Source organism: Aythya ferina, assembly GCF_964211825.1.
Source record: "Aythya ferina genome assembly, chromosome: 2".
NCBI classification, from domain to species: domain Eukaryota; kingdom Metazoa; phylum Chordata; class Aves; order Anseriformes; family Anatidae; genus Aythya; species Aythya ferina.
In genome coordinates, this window is record NC_140297.1 from 3,484,432 (window position 1) to 3,504,542 (window position 20,111).

General features: G+C 56.4%; 1 protein-coding gene across 1 annotated transcript; it reads right to left on the bottom strand.

The window, feature by feature from the left end:
* Positions 1-824: 824 nt before the first annotated feature.
* Positions 825-19,899, bottom strand: ZBTB47 (zinc finger and BTB domain containing 47). The gene is made up of 6 exons (XM_084508321.1): positions 19,194-19,899; positions 10,117-11,487; positions 6,798-6,945; positions 5,985-6,100; positions 5,683-5,827; positions 825-5,572 (listed from the first exon to the last, which is right to left on the bottom strand). Exons 1-6 carry the CDS (start codon positions 19,194-19,196, stop codon positions 5,211-5,213), a joined length of 2,145 nt encoding a protein of 714 aa, XP_084364447.1. The 5' UTR covers positions 19,197-19,899; the 3' UTR covers positions 825-5,210.
* Between the last annotated feature and the right edge of the window lie 212 nt (positions 19,900-20,111).

A 20,111-nucleotide genomic window follows, 5' to 3' on the forward strand; every position in this document is an offset into this window, starting at 1 on the left:
CCACTGCTGGCACAGGGCAAGAAAAGATAAAAGAAAAAAAAGGCAATTTTATAAAAGAAGAGCTTGAAATATCCCATCGCTTGAGCAACAAGGGCAAGCTCTCAGAGTCTGCAAGCCAGAGTTGGCCCAAGGAAGGCAGAAGATTTGCACAACGCCAAGCAAAAGTCTGGCCCAGGGAGGTTCACCACCTCCTCGCCAAGAGACTGCTTCAGTTCAAAGGAAATCATAAGGAAGAAACGCCAGCAGGAACACCCAGGGAGGCATCACTCCTTGCTGCTGCCCCGTGGTTTCCTGGCTGAGATGCACACAGCTCCATCAGCACAGGTCCCCCCGGGTATCTTCTCCAGGCAATGCTAGCTGTAGAGGAGCAGGTACATCCCATGGGTGCAGCAAAATCACCTCGTCTTCCATTAGCTTCCCAACATCGGCGCTGACATCAGCTGGCGAGGTTCCCACAGCTTCATTTCCAATCAATGAAGGTGCTGCGTGCCTTTGGATGGGTTCCTCGCTTTCTCCACTGCCTGCAGAGGTGCTCAGGAAGCCTCATCTCTTAGTTCACCCAAAGCTCGTGCAGCCGGTAGGACCTAGGAGCTCAGTCCTCACCCCTCCTAACACCCCCGGGGCTGCAAGCATCGAGCTGTTTCCTCTACCCACTCATCACCCTTCCCTGAAAAGCTACTTTTTGTTGGCCCACAACAGTCCAGTTGCCTCACACAGACTGCTCAGACACCTCCCACCAAACCCAACGCGACATCCACGCGTGTGAGGCACCAGCAGAAGCGAGACCCTGCCCTAAGAACAAAGAAAGCGGCGGAGCTTTAGGCTTTCTTTTATAAAAGACAAATCGTTTATTGATTCAGTCCTTCCACTTTGCAACCTCTTTGGTAACAGTCGTAACACTTCCAGACTGGGAGAACGCGGTGGAAAGGCCCGGTTCTGTCCTCTCACCACTTCCAGAGCTCAGCGACCCCTGAACGTGCCTTGGTGAGAGGCCAAAAGCAGGTTTCAAAGCACGGCCAAGGACCATGGCCTCTAGGGACACCCCCAAACAGCCTGCCGTGGCTCGTCTTGCTCGCCGGTGGCCCAGAGAGCAGCTCCAGCACCCCCAGGCAGAAGATGGCTCAGGCTGGGGCCGCGGTGCCAAGGCTGGCTGTGAGCTGTGCCCTGGAAGGCAGCTTTGAAGCACCTCTTGGGACCTCCCGGACAATCAACGGGGCCAAGACCACAGCAAGAGTCGCCCGTTCCTGCAGCCTTGCCCCGGTGGCCCCGTGACGATGGGCTAAACCGGCAGCCTCAGCCTCCCCCTCCTCACACCGTCCCAAAGAGAGTAACTGCTGTACTTGGCGTTAAAGATAAACATATATTGATTACACATGGTCATAAAAAAAAAAAAAAAAGTAATAATAATAATAATAATACATTTCCTAGAACATTACTTAAGACGCTTCCGAAAAGCATCCACGCTTCCCCTCCCCTCCCCGTCTTCCCTTATCTATACAGAATAAAGTGCTTCGTTTAGGTTGTTCACACTAGTAGAGCCACCGATACACTCTTTAACTTGGCATGTTTGGGCAACCGGTACTGAATGCCGCAAAATAATACAGAGCCGAACACCAGGCATGAGAAACTAGTTTTGAGGCAAGTGCTTGGGGTTTCGTTCATTTCCTTCAAGTTCCATGCTACCGAGGTTGTTCTTATTTTTTATTTTTTTTTTTTTGTTCCTGTTTTTCAACAATTTTCTTCCTTTGTGAGTTCGACCCAACTCCGGCGTGGTTGCGTGTCATTAAGCGGGGCTGCGTGCGGGGAAGCTCTCTCCGTCCGTGTGAACCAAGGGCGTCTGTCCATCTGTCCTTCCCTCTTGACTTCAGGCGAACCAAGAGTTTAATCAGTGGAGTTGTCTAGCAGCGGATGCTCGTCTCTATTGCACTGTCACAGCCGTTCCCTCCCACCGTCCGTCCACCCATCACCTTCCCACCGCGCTTGGGTTATGGCTGTGGTCCGAAGGGCCAGCCGTACCTCATGGGCATTATGAGGCTAACTGGTCTGTGCTACCAGGCTCCTGGGATATAGAAAAACAAAAACAACCCTCCCTGCGTGGCTCCCTCCCTCCCCAGAGTTCAAAGCAAAGGGAAAAGAAAACCCAAAACGCCGCCAGGTCCGTTGCCTTGCGGTCTGCTCACGGGTAGGCGCGATGGAAACCAAGCCCCTCTCCACCCTCACGGTCTGTCGAAGAAGGGATGTGAGAGATTAAGGTGCAAGAGTTAAAAAATAATAATAATAATAATAAAATAAAATATAAAAAGCTTGAAAACAACGGACCCAACTCCTCCGCCCCGTCTAACCCAATGGGGGCCGACGGGGGCCGACCGGGGTGGATGTGGGACGAGGCGCTGTGGGAGCGACTCGGTTGAGCTCTTAGTACGTTAATGAAAACCAGACACGACGAGACACATCGGGACTGAGTCAGGGCGTAGACAAAAGGGCTCGAAGGCTGTGTAGGACTCCTGGGAGCTGCCCAGGCCTCGGAGAGGGGAGGGAGCAGCAGGGATCTGGTTCTCCAAAGTGCTGTGTGCATGGTCACATCTCGACGTCTCCAAGCGGCTCTCCGGGCAGGCTCTCGAAGGGGACTGGAGGTGGTTGAGAGCAGTCGTTGGGTTTTCCATGGACCAGGAAGTTTTTTGAGGGCCAACTCTTCCCACCTGAGCCCAAGGAGGCTTCATCAGCCTCGAGGAGGAGCTGTCATCTCCTGGTGACATCTGAGCGGGACAGGTCCTCGCTGGGAGAGGAAGAGCTGGGGCAGGGATGGGGAAAGCCACCTCCAGGTGAGCGGTACGAGGGGGCATGCGTTGGTGTAGGGATTTACTTGGGGGGAGAAGTCTGCCAGGCAGGCAGGCTGATGGGCTCCGTCACAGAAGACCATACAGGCAAGGTGAAGTCTCCTTGGGGTGCGGGCTCCCGTCCTGTCTCAATGCCGAGTGCAAGGGGAAAGAAACCCAAGGGAGCCCAAGGGGAAGGGGTCTGGAAGGCAGAGAAGGAGGAGACAGCATGGACCACCCTACTGAGGCCCACCAACATCTCCAAAGGTATCACTGAAAGTGCCTCCAAAGCAACTACTTTCCAGGCTGGGTCATGGTCCCTTCAAAAAGCCAATGGCCCCAAGAACCAAGAGCCCGTGTCCCTCACAGGTGGGAGCTGGAGAAGGGGAGAGCGGGCTCTGCCCTGTCCCAGTGAGGCTGCTGGCCCTGCACAACCCCATCCAGCAGAGCTCCTGAGCACGTGGATGAGCCCTCCTGGCTACGCAGGGGCAGGTTTAGAAGTGCCCAAGCGCTTTGCTAGCTTGGTCCAGGAGACGAAGCGCAAAGACTTCGCACAGAGCCAGGCGTGGATCACCCTCCCCAGCACCCCGACACTGCCCAGACTGAGGTGCGAATGAGAAAGGGCTCCTGCAGTGTCCTCTCTACCTCCTTAACCACCACCAGACCTCCTCCACAACCTGACCACATCCACACACATCTGCTGGCCTGGGCAGCTGCAACGAGCCCCACTTCTTGCCTGGCACCTCTCTGCCCGGGCTGGGGTCTCTGCGGTGCTCCCAGCTCACCCTGACCCAGACCAGGGGCATTTTCCTGGGCAGAGAGATCACGAAGACATGGTCAGATCAACGCGTGACACCCCAAGGTAAATCACAGCAGCAAGAGACCCACCTTGGACCCCCGGCGTCTGACAAAAAAAAAAAAAGACAAAAAAAGAAAACAGCAAAACCTCCCTGGCTTTGCCGCTCCCCACCACAATTCCTCTTCTCCCCCGCTGGCATGAAGCCAGGCTGAAAAAGTGAAATCCAAGACCAGCTCAACTTCAACATCATTCAGCTCACTGGGAGAGGAACACGCAAGGACAAGGTGGCCGGAAAGGTGCTAACCCACACCGTGGGGCAACACTGAGCCAACCGCAGCCCTTTTCGGGACAACACGGGCACATCGGGGTCCCCTCAAGGGGCTGCCAACCCTACTGGGATGGGAAGCTTGGTAGAGCAACGTGGGCTTTCCTGGCATGGCAAGAAGTTGGAGGATGGGACGTCAACGGGCTGACCAGGGTCTAATCCTTGGGATGAGACCCAGCAGCTCCCAGCCTGGAGTTCCCCTAAGGGTCAGGGGTTTATTCGAATTGTTAAGGCACTATTCTGGGCTGATTCTGCCGAGAACGGGCTGCATCCCGCTCCTCCATCCCGGAGCCACCCTCCCACCGGTCCCGAGGCCATCTGAGCTCCTCCAAAGCCACCCTGCAAACTCCAGAGCATCCCCAGCAAGCCGGCTCTCACTGGGACCAGAAGAAAACCCCCCCAAAACCCCCAAAACCAAAGGGGCAGCTGGCTGCTGATGCCCCAGGACACAGCACCGGTGTTTGTGCTTTTGCCTATCGGGGAGGAAAACCTGTGTTGGGGCAGGAAGACGAGGCGAGGGCTGCTGATGGCTCTCCAACGGGGACATCTCCTCGCCAAAGGCCACCAGGGCCAGCGGGAAGCTCTTGCACAGTGCCCACCTCAACTCTCGGGGAAAGGGCCTGATTAAAGACCAGCTTTACAGTACAGGGTTTCAAGCACCACTAGCTAGATTTCTGCTTATAAATACGGAAGTGCTGGCACCCAGGATGGCGCAGCATCGTGTCCCTCCGTGCCCCACAGCCCTCTTGGCATGGAGATGAAGCCGATGCGTGGGGAAAGGGCAAGCCGGGGAGGGTCGGGACGAGCAGCCCAGCTGGGGACGGAGCCGATGGAACCTGCACGTCGGCATCTGTCCCCTCGCTGGGTTGAATCACCATCTCCTGGTGGGAAAAATCCCTTTGGGAGAGGCTTCCCTTCCCTGTTTTCCCAATAACGGGGATTGCTGGTGGAAGACTGCACGGGGGCTGACGGCTGGGACAAAACGGAGAGCGATGCCTTTTATCTGCACCTTTACGGACGGTTCCCCCCACCCCCAGCATCCACGCTCCTCAGGGGCTTCCCCCAGCTCCCCCTCTCCACAAAAAAAAAAAAAAAAAAAAAAAAAAAGGCTTTATGGGCGAGAAAATGAAAACAAAATAAAATAAAATAAAATAAAACCCACCAAAACAACCCCAAAATGAGGAGGAAGGGGGGTAGAGAGCAAGCAAAGCCACGGCTCCCCGGGCGTTTCCGAAGGGCAGAGCAGTCTGTGCGGGGCGTTTGGGGGCACCTAGTTGTTATTGGAATTTATCCTCCCCGCGGGGAAGAGGGGAGGCGGGGGCGGTAGGTGAGGAGGAGGAGGGAGGCTCTGTGGGAGGGGATGAAGCAGCGGCAGCGGGGAGACGCCGGGGCCGGGGGGCAGCGGGGCCGGGCTGGCGGCGGGCTGGGGGGCGGCCGTGTCCGAAGCCAGGGGGTTGCTGACGCGGAAACATTTCTCCTTGTGGGCTTTGAGCATGTTGGAGAAGCGGAAGCGCTGGCCGCAGACGTCGCAGGGGTAGGGCTTCTCTCCCGTGTGGGTCCGGCGGTGCCGCTTCATGTTGGGGCGGCTGGTGAAGCTCTTCCCGCAGATCTCGCAGATGTAGGGCTTCTCGCCTGCGTTGGGGAGGGGTGCATGGGTTGAGAAAGAGGCGATCATCCAACCCCACCCGTGCCACCCGCACCCCATCGCTTCCCCATCCCACAAGCCAGGAGCTCTCTCTCACCCGTGTGCGTCTTCATGTGCTCGTCGAAGTACTGCTTCATGTTGAAGTCCTTGCCGCACCACTGGCACATGAACTGCTTGTGCCCGATGTGGATGCTCATGTGGGAGCGCAGCTGGTACTTGTACTGGAAGCGCTCGTTGCAGTTCTGCAGGGTGAGGACGAGCGGACAATGAGCACCTCGAACACCCCCGCGTCCCGTCCCACCTCTGCCCAATCACCAGCGTGTGGGAGCGGCACAAAAATCTTTTTTTTTTTCCCCTAAAATAATGCAAAAAAATGTCTTCCCAGGGAAAGGACCTTACCTCGCATTTGAAAGGCTTCTCCCCCGAGTGCTGCAGCGAATGGACCTTGAGGGACATGCTGCGCTTGAAGGACTTCCCGCAGGTCTCGCAGGTGAAGGGCATGTCCTTGGTGTGAGCTGGAGCAGAGGCGAGCAGCGTCATGCACCCTCCCCGCACATCCACCTCCAACAGTCCCAAGATCCCCAAATCCCACAATCACCCAACCATGGTCAACCCAAAAACATCTTGAGAAGGTGCACGGCAGCACCGTGCCACCCGTGAGCACATCCTGGGGCTCACCAACAGCACCCTGTCCTCCAGAGTTCTCCTTAAAACAACCCAGTGTGGGACACCTCCCTCACTGCCTGCAAAAAAAATCCCTTTTTTGGTCCTTTTTGGTGCCTGAAGCAGCAGCCAGCCTGAGGGACGTGACCACCATGGCCATGTGCAGTTTGCTTTTCAAAGCCCAGCACTGGCGCAGGCTCATCCTCTTTTACAAGGGAAGGATGGTTACACTTCAAACCCTCCTTTGATCACTTCTGAGGTCTTTTTTTTTTTTTCTGGTTAAATGAAATAAATGAGATTCCCCGGTGCCGTGCCTGCTCCAAAAGCAAGCTGAACAGAGCAGGCACACGCTCAGCATTAACCACCCAGCACCGCAGGATAAAAAAAGGCAAATCTCAATGCCTCAGCTTGCCGTTAGAAAGCTCACCAAGAGTTAACCCAGCCCCAAATTCCCAACACGGCAGAAATAGAAAAATGCTCGTCATCATGGGATTGCCAGACGAGCACCCTAAGGAGACCTCCCGCAGCCCCGGCGCCTCCTGCACTCACCAACCATGTGTTTGCGCACATGGGCCATGGTGTAGAACTTCTTCTCGCAGATCTCGCAGGAGAACTTCTTCTCGGCGTAGCCGTGGACGATCTTGTTGTGCTCGTGGAGCGACCAGAGCTTCTTGAAGCCCTTCCCGCACGTCACGCACTGCAACGAGAGAGGGGCTGGGCAGGGAGGCAGGGAAACGTCCCGAGGCATGGCCACATTTGGGGTTTTGCTTCGTTAAAAGACAACGTCATCAACAAAACCTGCAGCCAACATAACACCACCAAGTCTGCTCCAGACCTTGATGCTTCAAAACCTCCAAAACTCAAATTTCTGTCCATTGGATGGGGAAGAGGGTGATGCCTTTCCAAGGGAGAATGCGACAATTCTCGCATACCCATTGCCTCCTGCACCAGGGGCTCACACCCAGCTGGGGCTTTCCTGCTTGCACACAATGAAGACCTTATATTCAAAAAAAACCCTCAATCTCAGCATTAGGAGGCTGCAAGGAATATGGGGAAAAAAGAGAGGCCCAAGCTAGGGCAGCATGACTTCAGTCCTTGGCAGGTATTCTGGATACTTTAGCACGAAATGAGTTCTCTGAAAATCCCCCAAATTCTATTAATATCCATAAATTCTGAAAACATCCATTAATCCCCACAACTCCATTAATACCCATTAACTCAGATAACAGTCATTAATGGACCAAAGCAGACCCCAAAACCGGGACCAAGGCAGACCCCAAAACCCGTTCACTTGCACAACACAACGTCACGCCGCGACATTTTTAAGCACGTGCAAAGTCTCCCCATGGAAGTTATGGTAGAGACTCCTTCCTGCTCCACCAAGTTTGATGTTTCTCAGAAAATGGCCAGAAAAAGCTGTAACCTTGGCTGTCAGGACCTGTTTTTTCACTTCTGGCACAGGTTGCAGTTGGTGTTTCACCGTGTGCCCATGGCTACCACACGAGCTCAGCTCACATCGCCGTACGAGGGAGGGCTGGGAATTGCCTAAATCGGGGCAAAACTGTTTACTGAGCCTCAATGCACATGGATACTCATCCTCCTCTTGTCCAACCAGGCCCAGAGTCTCTTCAGCTCGCTGGTGTGTTGAGAAAAATAATTAATTGATGCCTAGGAGGCATCTGGCAACAGCACAGCCAAGCAGACCCCTGGGGATTCACAGCGGGGCCTGAAGAAGCGCAGATAACGCGGCCTCGACCTCCTCCTCCCACCCCAAGGAGCTCATTGATGGGCTTCATCCAAATTTTGCACTGAATGAGGCTGCAGCACCGTGGAAAATATACTGTTATGTCATGTAGTCACAGTGTCTCTATTTATATTTAGGTGCCTGGGAGGCACGACGAGGGTCACGGAGGCATTCCCAGCGCTCGCCTTCCTTCTTCTTGGCAGGCCCGAATTTCAGCACGAGCAGTCCTCTGAGCTTTGCCGTTTCTAAGTAAATATTTCTACAGATCGGAACAGTTTTATCTCTGCTCTAAGAGATGTTTCAGGACAACTTCCACATTCCTCCGCTTAAAAAGGAAAAGGCTGCAGGGAAATATTAAAATTAAAGAGAGAGAGAAAGCGGGAGATGAAGGGGAGCCCCCAGCTGCCACCGAGCTGCCTCGAGGGCAGAGCCCTGCACCCTCAGGCAAAAGACAAGGCAAATAAGATCAATTCTGGCAAGTTAAGAGGAAAACCACACTGGAGACGGCCAAAAGAGATTCAGAGAACCAACGCGACAAAGCAAAGGCTGAATCTTTTTTCAGGTGGCCGGAAAGCCGCTTACGGAGCCTGCAGGGCCATGGGTGATGATGGGAAACGTTCGCAGGGAGCAAAGCTCATGGGTGAGATTTGGGGACTAGTCAGCAAAAGAGAGCACCTGACACGAATGGAATAAGAGGAAAAGTCCCTCCACGGATGTGGTTAAAAAAAAGAAATAAAACCTGTCCCGTATAGGTATAGAGTTGAAAAAAAAAAATCTAATTTCCATCCAGAAACAATTCCACAGTATATTAATAAAGTTATTCAATATTGTCGGAGTAAATTGAGTGAATTTGGCTTCTATTTATAAAATTTAAAACGCCTCACTAAGTGAAAGGTAATGAGCCACGCTTTGCACAGAGGGAAGTCACCACAGGGGCAGCTGCGGTTCACCCTATTCTGAAATCACCTGGAAAGGGGATAAAAAGGTGAGAGGAAAAAAAAAAAAGCAATGAGGTGGAGGATGATAGCCCCATGTCATCCGGAAGAAAAGCAGAAGAGCACGAAGCAACGCTCTGGGAAAACCCATTTTGAATTGCTTTACGACAGGCTCCAAACCAGCCACAACCCCACGGGCAGGGGGTGTTGGAGATGCTCTCACTGGTCCCGGGCCAGTGAACACAAACATATCCATAAAAAGCAGCCTCAGCCCCTTGAATTTCTCAGAAAGACGCCCCAAAAGGCTTCATCACCCGTTTTATTTGGGATACAAGCCTTAACAGACTCCAGTAGCACCTGGGCTGTGTTCCCTTCACCTGGGAGGGCTGCCAGACCATTCAAAATCCCATCCTTTGATGGGAAGGATGACGTGCAAAGCCCTACAGAAGACACGATTTATTTCATCTGTAGCAGTGGCATTGTGCAAAACTGGTCACTGGGGATTAGAAGAGAAGTTGGAGGGCTCTGCAGGAATGTGTAATTTTGCTGCTCAACCAGGACAGCTATCTATTCCCCCAAAACTGATTTAACAGAGGCAATATGCACACGCAGACAAAGATCCTGTTAGCTCTAGGTGAAGGGCACGCCATGCCCAAGCCACGCGCAGATGTCAAGTGGGTTCAGAAATTTCCTAATACGCAAGCTAACGAGCACAAAAGGCAGATTACAACCACTTCAGCTCGTGTCAGCAATTCTTTGAATTAAGCTAAATTGCTTTAAGCCTGGGTGGAACCGGCTGGAGTGCTTCTCCATTAGGGGCTCGCAACGTTTTATGCAGATTAACTGAATAAACCCAAAGAAAAAATAACTCCCCTGAAGTTACTCCCCATTTCCACCCAGCTGGCCAGGGGAAACCACAGTCCCCCAGCACTAATCCACCAGTCCCCTGCCACCGTGGGAACCCCCAAGCCTAAATATGAGTCACGGGAGAAGCAAGGGTCCCTCCTGTCCACCACGTGCCATCAGCAAGGTCAAAAGTATTTTTGAGCAGGAGCCCTTCCCAGGGTGTAGACCCCGGGAACACGTTCTCCATGCTAGGTGGGATGTCCCATCACGGTGGGATGTCCATCCCTGTGGTGGGATGCCCATCGTGGTGGGATGTCCCCCCGAAAATGGGATGGTGGCTCACCTGGATGTTCTTCTCGCAGTCGGTCTGGTGGTGCAGCAGCAGCTCGCTCTCGAGGAGGAAGCGCTTGCCGCACTTGTCGCAGATCTGCATGCGGCTGTGCGTGACGTTCATGTGCTTCTCCAGGTACCAGCGGTTGTTGAAGACTCGGGGGCATTTCTTGCACGGGTAGTGCTGCTTCTCCTCCAGTTTCACCTTCTGGCCCAGCCCGTCCTGCTCCTTCTTCCTCTTCCTCCCTCGCTGCCCTTCCTCTTCCTCCTCCTCCTCCTCTTCTGCCTTGGCCATCTCCTGCGACCTGGTGGCCATGGTGGATTTGGTGGCCTTGGATGCTCGGCTGCCCCTACGAGGCTGCCCGCTCTTTTCTCTTTTCACCTCCGACGCATCTTCGTCGTCATCTTCATCCTCCTCTTCTTCTGTCGTCTCCTCCAGGTCTTCCTCCTCACTGTGCTCCTCCTCCTCCTCCTCCCCCACCTCCGCGTCCTCCTCCTCTTCCTCCTCCTCCTCCCCTTCCTCGTTCTCCTCCTCCCCGTCCTCCTCCGTGTCACGCCCGTCGCCGTCGGGCCGCCCCATCACGGCCGCCTCGCTGGCGGCCGCCTTCCCCTCCATCCCCTTGGAGACGTTGAGGGTCTGGTTGTTGAGGTTCACCTCCACGATGATCTGCTCCCGGTTGTAGGAGCCCTGGCTGTCCAGGTCCTCCTCGGATTCCTCACCCTCCATCTTACACACGGCTCCGGGGCCGCCGTCCTTCTCCTCCTTGTAGTACTGCTTGGCCGGCCCCGCGGGGAGCGTCCCACCGCCTGCCCCGTCCTCCACCCGCACCGAGTAGGGGTCGTTGCCTTCCCGGGCGTAGATTTTGGGGTGGGGGGCGTCCACCTCCTGCTTGATCTCGCAGTAGTAGGGCGGGGGGCCGGCGCAGCCCTCGGCGGGCAGGGCCATGTCGGCGGCCAGGCTGAGCGAGCGCGTGTCGAGGAGGTCCTGGCAGGAGGAGGCGATGTTGTTCATCTGCAGCACGGCGGCCGCGTTCAGCACGTCCTGCACATTGCAGGAGTTGACGAGGAGTTTGGAGGTGTAGATGAAGTTGAGGATCTGCTGGAGGCCCTGGGAGGTGAGGGCCTCCAGCGAGAGCTCCACGCGCTGCAGCTGCTTGTTTTGGGTGAAGAGGGAGTGGAAGAACTGGCTGTAGGCCGCCAGGACCCCCTTGTGCGCCGGGAAGATGCTCTTGTGCTGCACCAGCACGATGTCCACGTCGCACAGGTCCGGCTGAAAGAGGCGCTGCTCGTTCAGTCTGTCCATCAAACACGTGAAGTGGAGGGCTACATCCTCCACCAGGGAGTACTCGGCCGAAGGGTAGTCAGTCGTCTTTTCGACTATCAGCTGTGGGGAGGAAGGAAATAAAAGCGTTCAGGAAGGCTCTTTCCTCTGGAAAAAAAAGACCTGCCCGGCCACGCCACCCATCCCTGTCCACACGTCCCAGGTCAGAGAGGCCAACTGAGAAGCTTCACCACCAGACTAAACTTGCATTCACGAACCATGAAGCTCCACCACCAGGCCCAGCTTGAAGATGCCAACCCAAGCCCTCCCCTACCAGACTGCTTTTGGGGTCACCAACCAAGAAGCTCCACCACCAGGCCCAGCTTGAAGACGCCAACCAAAAACTCTGGGAGTTACCACACAAGAAGTCCCACCACCAGGCCCAACCACACCACTCCACCACCCATCGGAGTCCATCAGACTCAACCAAGGAGGAGAAAACCCACTGCAAGGGCGGGCTGAAACTACACAAGCCCTTGCCAAAAGCCCTTCAACGTGGGCAGGAGGCACCCCAACCACCCCACCACCATGTGGTGGTGGCCAAAGCCCCTCAGCCCTCCATGTCCATGGAGAGAAGATGCAGCACAGGAGAGGGGACACTTCCATACGTCCTCAACCTCCTGAATCAGATGGGGTTCCCCGGGGTGGATGTTCACCAACTTTAGGCACTGGCTGAGATCTATCCCCCCTAGCTAGGAAGAAATTAGGACTTGAAACCTCTCCACTTCCACAGCATAATTGCATGAAATCCCCCAAATGTGGCTTTTCTGCCCAGAAAGCAGCCTCTGGGCTGTACCTCCTCCTCCTCTTGTTTCTCCCATGAGGTTGGGGCAGACACAGACGAACCCGGCGGCTCTTCCACCACCTCGCCCTACTCCATCCCGAGCAAAATCCTGGTCGAGCAAGCCCCCCTTGAAAGAAATTACTGAATTCCACTACATCCTCTAGCTCACATCGGCAGTTAATTTAGCAGGACTCACCAGGATGACCTACACATTTTTTTTTCTATCCCTTTTTTTGCCCGTTTGTTCCTTTTAATTACCCGGGGAAAGGCAGCACCTGGTAAAACTCAAGTCTGGGAGCTGCAGCCCCGAGCCGGGAGATGCTGCAAACACCACTGCTGGTGCTGCCTGGTATTTATTTCAACCCACAAACATTTTCCACAGCACAGACCCTCCAGGATCCTCATCCCCCATCCCACGGGGACCCCAGATTTTCTTCCCCCTTGCTCCCTTCTTGCTTTCCATGCCGGGCACCCAAGAGACCTCCACGGATGGGATCTGGATGCGGCCACGTGGACGCGCCCGGTCCCACCGCAGGGATGCGGTGCCGTGATGGAGGCAGAGGGGCAGCTTCATCCTGCACCTCCAGCTCCATGGGACTTCCTCAGCTGACACTTTTCTTCTGGGACAAACGGCAGCTCTTGATCAACAGACGGATTCCAGCAAGACGCACTTTGTTTGTCTTTTTTTTTTTTTTGCAAGCCAAAGGCAAAAGCGCATGAAAAAAAACTGCTCGAATAATAAAAAATGGGTGTTTTCTTTGTTTTCTCAACAAACAAACAACATCCCTCCTCCTCCCTGCTAAATTTTTTCATTTTCTCGGAATTTCTGCTCCGCAACCACCCAGCGGCTCCCCGGTCCCGGCACAGGGCAGCCCCAGCAAGCGCTTGCGCCCTGGGGAAAAGGAGGAAAAAGGCAGCTCCACAGCCTGGAGCGGGGCAAGGAGGTGGAAAAAAGAGGATTTGTGGGTGTATTTGGGACAAAATGCTGCATCCCAGCTGGAACAGCCACCCATCTGTCCCCCCATCCACCCGTCCGTCCCCGTTTTCCAACCCCAATGACGCGCCGACGGGAGGAATCTGGATAGCCAAAAGATGATATAACAAAAATCACCACGAACGTCGAAGAAACAGCAAGCCCTCAACCGAGCTTCCTCGCTGCTTGCCAGGGACTCTCCCTCCCTGATCTTGCTCCAAAAACCCCTAAATTCAGGTTTTTTCCTCCAGCATCCACCACGCCGGGGTGCACCTTGCCCGGTTCCCGCCGCTGGATGCCGCGAGGCCGGCAAGAGGTGCGCGGGCGGAGAAACGGGGGCAATTCAGGGGAAATTAGGTCCCCTGGACGGCGTCGCAGCCCAGCTTGGAAAACAAAAAGCTGGCTTTTCGCTCCGGATCGAGGCGTTTTTGGCAAAAAGGGGCTGACCCCTCACCCAGCGCCGGGTCCTGCCAGGCGGCTCTAATCAGTCCCAGCAGCAGCGAGGACAATGCGTGTCTTGGCCGCGGCCCGCCGGTGACTTCAGCCCGGGCCTGTCAGCGGGAGGGTTTTTGCTCTTTATTGCTCTCAGATGCTTTCGTGCTCTCGCCCGGAGCCGGCGCCCCAGCCAAGCCCCGAGCCGCGGCGTCGAGGCGCCCGCGGGGGTCACATCCCCGCCTCGTCCCCAAAAGTCCCCCCCCGGGGGCCGCGTCGGCACAAAGGGGGCGATCCTACAGCCCCTTCCCATGGGTTAACCGCAAAAACACGTGGATATTTCCATGAAAAACCCCGCTTTTGCCATCGCTGCCTTGGCTCGATGGTGGCTATAGGGCTCAGCCTCGCAAGAGGCCCAACGTGGTGCCACGTGGTGGGAGCGAGCCCCACGTTGCGTCCCCAACCCCACATCCCAATTTTGGGCGCCCCCCCCATCCCTTAGGACGCTCGCACCCTCTTCCCAAACCCAACCGGGGCTAACACCAAACCACCCGGCGCTGCCACCGAGCCCCAAAACCCCGTCAGGATTATTCGAAAGCGGCGTGGCCACGAAATCCCCACCCCGCCGGGCCAGCCGGCGCCTGCAGCCGGCCCCCCCGCGCGGATGCTTCCCTCCGGCTCTATTTTAAGAGCATTTCCAACCATCCTTGCCAAAGCCCCGGCTGAAACAGCCCATGGGGAGGATGCTGGGGGCGAGCGGGGGGCCCTCCGCGTGCAGGTTTTGTGATGGAAATGGATTTTTTTTATTATTTTTATGATTTTTATATTTTTTTTCTATGCGCACAAGCCCCCGTTTCCTTCCTTCCCCTTCAAAGCAATCTCGCTGCTGCCCCTTGGCTGGACATGGGAGCCAGGATGCGAGCAGGAGATAAGGGCGAGGTGGGAACCGCAGATGCTGATGCTCGCTGGATGGACCGCGGGGAGCCCAAATTTGGCCACCACGAGGAAGCAAGGACCAGAGAGGTCCTTATTACTTAAACACCCCCCCCTTGCACCCACGCACCGCAGCACAAGAGGCGGCTGCGAGACCCTAATCCGGGAATTTCCTTCAGGTTTTTCAGCCCCCTGAAAATCCCCCAAACTCAGCTCTCCCGTGAAAACCCGCAGCCGGCTTTCGGGTATCATTTCCGCCCGCCGAAGCGTTTAACGTTGGCCTTAAGTACTAAAATTGCACGAAGGGAAAGTGCTTTGATAAGGAGCTCGGGACGCCGTTTATCCTTGCTCATCAAAAAATAAATCTATATCTAAAGGCCCGTCCTATTTTCAGTTTGGACAACGCTGCATTTTGGGGACGAAGGCGCTTTGCTGGATCCCTACGTAACGGCACGCTCAGACTTCTGCTCGAGGAAGGAAAAAAGCATTAAAACCAGATTTTTTTTTCAGAATTAAACGACGCAAAGGCACAGCGCTAAAAGGATGCTGACCCCAGTGCCAATGCTTTGGGGTTTGATCCATGAAATTTGCCCTCAAACTCCAGCACCCTCGGATGGGACCTGCAGCCTCTCCTTGTAGGTTTGAGGCCAGGTAATGTCAAACACGATGAGACAATCCTGACAACAATTTTGAGGACAAACAGCCGAAAAATAACAAGAAATACCACCAAAAACTCAAGAAACACCCCCAAAAGCCACAAAACATCCCCAAAATACCCAAGAAGCCACCAGATTTTGGACCGTGGCCACGCACGGAAGCCCGGCGATGGGACAGGCTCTCCCCACCGCGCCGCTCCCTCGCCTGTCCCCTACCTCCAGCACGGCTCCAGCTCCTCCCGGTGCCGCTCCTGCCCAATTTTTTGGGGATAAAAAGGGGCAAAAAGCTGCCGGAGCGTCGCTCCCGCTGCGTGCCCTCCCAGAGCGGGACCTCGCCGGGAGCCGCTGCGAGGGGGGGTTTAGGATTTCGCGAGGATGTCCGGAAAAACAAGCAGGAAGGGAAAACAATAGCTCGGCCGTGCTGCCGGCGGGCAGAGCCCCAGCGGCCGGCATCCCGCCTGCGGGGTGCTGCAGGGCCGGGAGGTGGGCACGGCCCCAAACCACCGATGGGCTTCACGTCGCCGTCCCCTTCCCTAGGTTGTGTTTTCCCTGAGATTTGAAGGATGCTGGGAACTTTGGAGATGCTCGAGGCCACCCCGAGTAGAGGCAGAGGTGGTTGTAGGGGTCGCTGGGCTCGCCTACATCATCCTGGGTTTGGGTACAGGATGATTTTTGGCTGGGCGAGGATGCTCAGCACATCCAGACCCGTGGTGGAGCGATGTTCTCAGCGCCTGTCCCACCCTGGGGTGTCAGGCACCCCAAAAAACACCTCCATGCCCCCAAGGAGCCAACAGAGAAACGCGTTAGCTCTCTTTGGGGACAGCCGGATGCTTTTGGGGACTGATTTTCCCCTCCCTTTGGTTGTTTTTCCCCCTCATGGCTTTGGTTCGAAGACGATTTCCAGAGAGCAGCCTGGAGGGCAGCAGGGATGGGTCCTGGAGCAAGGGATTGGGGACGGATCCTTCCCCCAGCCCCGGGGCTGGGCCTCGCGCAGAGGCCTGGTTGAGGGGCCCTAGAGCAGGGGAGCCGGAGCTGCTGGTTAAGGGCTGGTTGCATTCGCACATTTTTATTAAAAAAATAAAATAATTATATATTTTTTTCAACCCTCCGGGCGTCCTTCTGCTTTTCTTTCGCGCACGGAGCTGCAAAGCCACAGCGATGCTTTGGGACAGACAGACCATCGGCCCCAAAAAAACGGTGAAACCCAATCATGGGGGTGATGCCGGGGGGACCCCAAAAATGGGCAGAGATGTGGGGTCCCCCCGGCACCCGCTGCTTGCAAATCAGAGCTGAAATCAACTCGGTGCTGCGGAGGGGACCCCACGGCAGGGACACGCTCCGTGCCACCAAGCACAGAGGGGTTGGGGGGGGATTAGGGGACCCCAAAGAGGAAGAGGAGGGTGTGGGGGACACACGGACACTCCAAGCTGCCTCCTGCCTCCCTCCCCAGCCCGAGAAAAACAAGCGGAGGGAAGATGAAGGGAGGAAACGAGGACAAACCCCAGCACTAACCTCCCTGGCCGGGCTGCCGGCCAAGCGACTGCGCCAGGGGCCGGATCCAGCCGCTGCCCAGCCCCGGCGCGAGGTGCTGGCACGAGCAGGGCCGCGGCACGCAGAGCCCTGCACCGGGGTCACGGGGATGAGGAGCAAGCGAGCATCCCCCCTACGGGACCCCACAGATGTCCCCACGCATCCCAGCCCCAGAATTGGAGGAGAAGAGGATGAAGTCTCCCCTAAAATCAAGCACCATGAGGCCCCGTGGAATGAAGGGCAGCGGGTAGCAATGTCACCCTGCCCCGTGCCACAAGCTGGGGGGTGCCACCGAGGTTCCCCGACCCTCGAAGGTGGGAGCTGAGGCCCGCAGGTGCCCCCACACCCCTCGACGCCTCCGAGGTTGGCCTCGCACCCCGATCGGCCCCGGCGGTTCTGGGATTTGGCTCTCCTGCGGCGAAAAAAACTGCGGCGCTCCCCAAGCCCGACTCCAGACCACAAAATTGCCGCCGTGGTTAAAGGTTGAGCGCAGCCCTTCCCAGAGCTCGGCCCCAAACCTGGCCTCAACAACCGGGCCTCCTCCACTCCCTCCGTCCTCCCTGCCCGGCCGGGGAGGCCAGCGATGATGCGAGGCCCCCCCCCGGTTCTTCCCCGTGTCCAAACTCGGGATGAGGTGGTTGGTGCGGTGGGGACACGGGGACGAGGCCCCCACCTGTCCCCAGCTGGAGGATGGAAGGGAACGGGGTGGGGGACGCGCCCCAGTCTCACCAACGGGGCCTGGATCCTGCACCGGGTCGATGCTGAGCCCATCCTTTTTGTCCCCGAATTCATTGGTGCTCTCAGTGGGCTGCCCCCACCTCGCCAGCCTCTACCCCAGCCTCCTGCCTCAATTGAGACTCCCGCAGCACCCTGTCTATGTGGGATGGGGGCTTTGGGGTCTCCCCCCCAGCTCTCACCGCTGATCTCCCCGGCAATTCGAGCCCAAACCCTAAGGCAGCACCTCGGGTCGGGAACCAAAATCCGACCAACCAAGCAGCCTCCTTCCAACAAGAAGGATTTTTCCTCCGCCGAGCACAAACATTTCAGGTCCCCAACTTTTCCCCCTCCCCACCCCGCCGGGCTCCGGCGTCTCCATCCCCACCTGCACCGCCGGGGACCACCGAAACCTCCCAAACCCATCCTAAGGGACACAGGCACGGTTTTAGGGCCAGATTTAAGGCCAGCAGGAATTTCACGAGCCTGAGGCCGGCTCCAGCATCCCCCCCGGCACATCCAAAGCCAGCGCTTCCCTCGCCGCGTCCCAAAAGCCGCCCGGGTGACCCCGGCTGTTAGGACGGGCACGGAGCCAGGGCACGGGGGCAACCCCACAGCCGCTGGCTTTTGGGGACACCGAGGCCGCCGGGCACATCCCGAGGGATTTCCACCCCCCTTTCCTCCACCTCAAGGCCTGCTCGCCGCCCCCTCCCCAAAAAGAAAACCACCGCCAGGCGAAAATAGGTCACCGCCACGCACCTCCGCGCCGCGTTCCTATTATCATCGCTATTCATGACTTTATTTATTTATTATTATTTTTTTAAAAAAACGGCGTGCAGGGAAACGGGGGTTTTGCCAGGGTGTTGCAGTGAGGAGGGGGGGGGTGGGCAGCCCTGCAGCAGCTCCCCATGGGGTGAGGTTTGGGTTTGGGGGGGTGGCGGGTGGGGGACACACCGCTGGGTGCCCCCCACCCGCAGCGGGGGCTCGGCAACATGAAGGAGTCATCCGGGAACCCAAAGGGCCGAAGGGAGCCCCGGGCCTCCCAGCGCCGCGCAGGATCCTCCGGCCTCAGAGGGCTCCCAAACTTTCCCAGTTCCCCCCCATTTTGCCCAGTACCCCCCCCACAGCCCCCCAATCCCAGCTCCCCCCCACACACACACCCTCCCCAAGCAGGGCGAGCGGCCTCCCCCCGGCCCATGGGTGCTGGGCCTCACCCCGGGGGGGGGGGGGGGTGCAGCCTCCCTGCCTCCTTGCCCCCCCCAAACCTCCCAGGGCACCCCCATACAAACGGGGTGCGATGTGGGGGTGGCCCTCATTAATTATTATCATTAATTACCCCGCAATTAAAGCCAAACGCAGACCGCTTCCGCGCTGCGCTCCACGGAGGGGGGGGGGGGGCCTCCATGCAGCAGCCTCCCCCCCCCCCCCCAAATAAAAATTAAAACCCCCCAAAAAGCAGCTCCCCCGGCTCATTTTGGAAGGGTGCAATGGGGGTGAGATGCTCGCAGCCCCCCCCTCACCCCATAACCCTCCCAAAAAGGGGGATGCAGCAGCCCCCAGCTCGCCCTTGGAGCCCCCCCCACCCCAGGGTCCCCCCCTCCCCAAAAGCCTCCAGCGGGGCAAGTTGCGGGAGGGCCCCTGCGAAGTAACCGGGGGGGGGGGGAGAAAGAAAAGGGGGGGCTGGAAAAAAAAATAAAAATAATAAAATAAAGGGAGGGGGGAAGGAAAGGGGGGGCGCAGGCTCTACCATTTTGATGCAAAGGTCTCCGCGCAAAGGAGTCCCGGTCCTCCTCCGCTTGCCTGGGGTTTGTGCTCTCCATGAAAAAAAAGGAGCTGGTGGGTTGGGTGGGTTGCTGGCTTGGTGGCTTTTTTTTTTTTTTCTCCCCTTTTGCCTTTTTTTTTCCCTTTGCCTTTTCTTCTTTGCCTTTTTTTTCTCTCTCTTTTTTTTTTCTTCGCTTTTTTTTTTTTTTTTTTTTTGCCTTTTTCTCCTTCGCTTTTTTCCTACGCTTTTTTTTTTCTTTTCCTTTTTTTCCTCTTTTTTTTCTCTCTGCCTTTTTTCCCCTGCTTTTTTTTCCTTTTTCTTTTTTTTTTCCTTTTTCTTTTTTTTTCCTTTTTCTTTTTTTTTTTTTCCTTTTTCTTTTTTTTGCTTCCTTTTTTTTTTATTATTATTATTATTATTATTTTTTCGCTTCTTCCCCTTTCCGGAGGGAGGAGGGAATCACCGCGCTGCCAGCCCTGCTCGCATCCCCCTTCCCCTTATCCCCTTTTTTTTTCGGCTTTTTTTTTTTCTCCCCTCCGCCTTTTTTTTTTCTCGCTCTTTTTACTCTCCCCCCTTTTCCTCTCCTCTTCCTCTCCTCCCTCGCTCCTTCACCTCATCCTGCCCATCGCCATGTTAGCCCCTTTTGGGAAGAACGGAGGAATGCGGAGCGGCGGCGGCTCCGGCTGCCAAGAGCCCTTGGGCCGCTGATTGGAGCCGCAGCATCAGCTGGGGCCGCCGCTGCCCCCCCTTAAAGGGACAGGCCCCGGCCTCTACTCACCCCCCTCGGGACCCCCCCCTATTCCTATCACCCCCTTCGACCCCCTAAGATCCTCCCCTGACCCCCTTTTTTCCCCCCCTACCCCCCGCGGGGGGACCCCATCGAGCACCGCGAGCATCGCGGAGGGG

What these genes read in the sequence shown, in the direction of transcription:
- ZBTB47 (XM_084508321.1), bottom strand. An exon ending in AGAAGCCTTTCAAATGCGAG is followed by an intron (nt 5,828 to 5,984) that starts GTAAGGTCCTTT and finishes CTCACCCTGCAG; the next exon opens with AACTGCAACGAGCGCTTCCA. An exon ending in GCACATGAAGACGCACACGG is followed by an intron (nt 5,573 to 5,682) that starts GTGAGAGAGAGC and finishes TCCCCAACGCAG; the next exon opens with GCGAGAAGCCCTACATCTGC.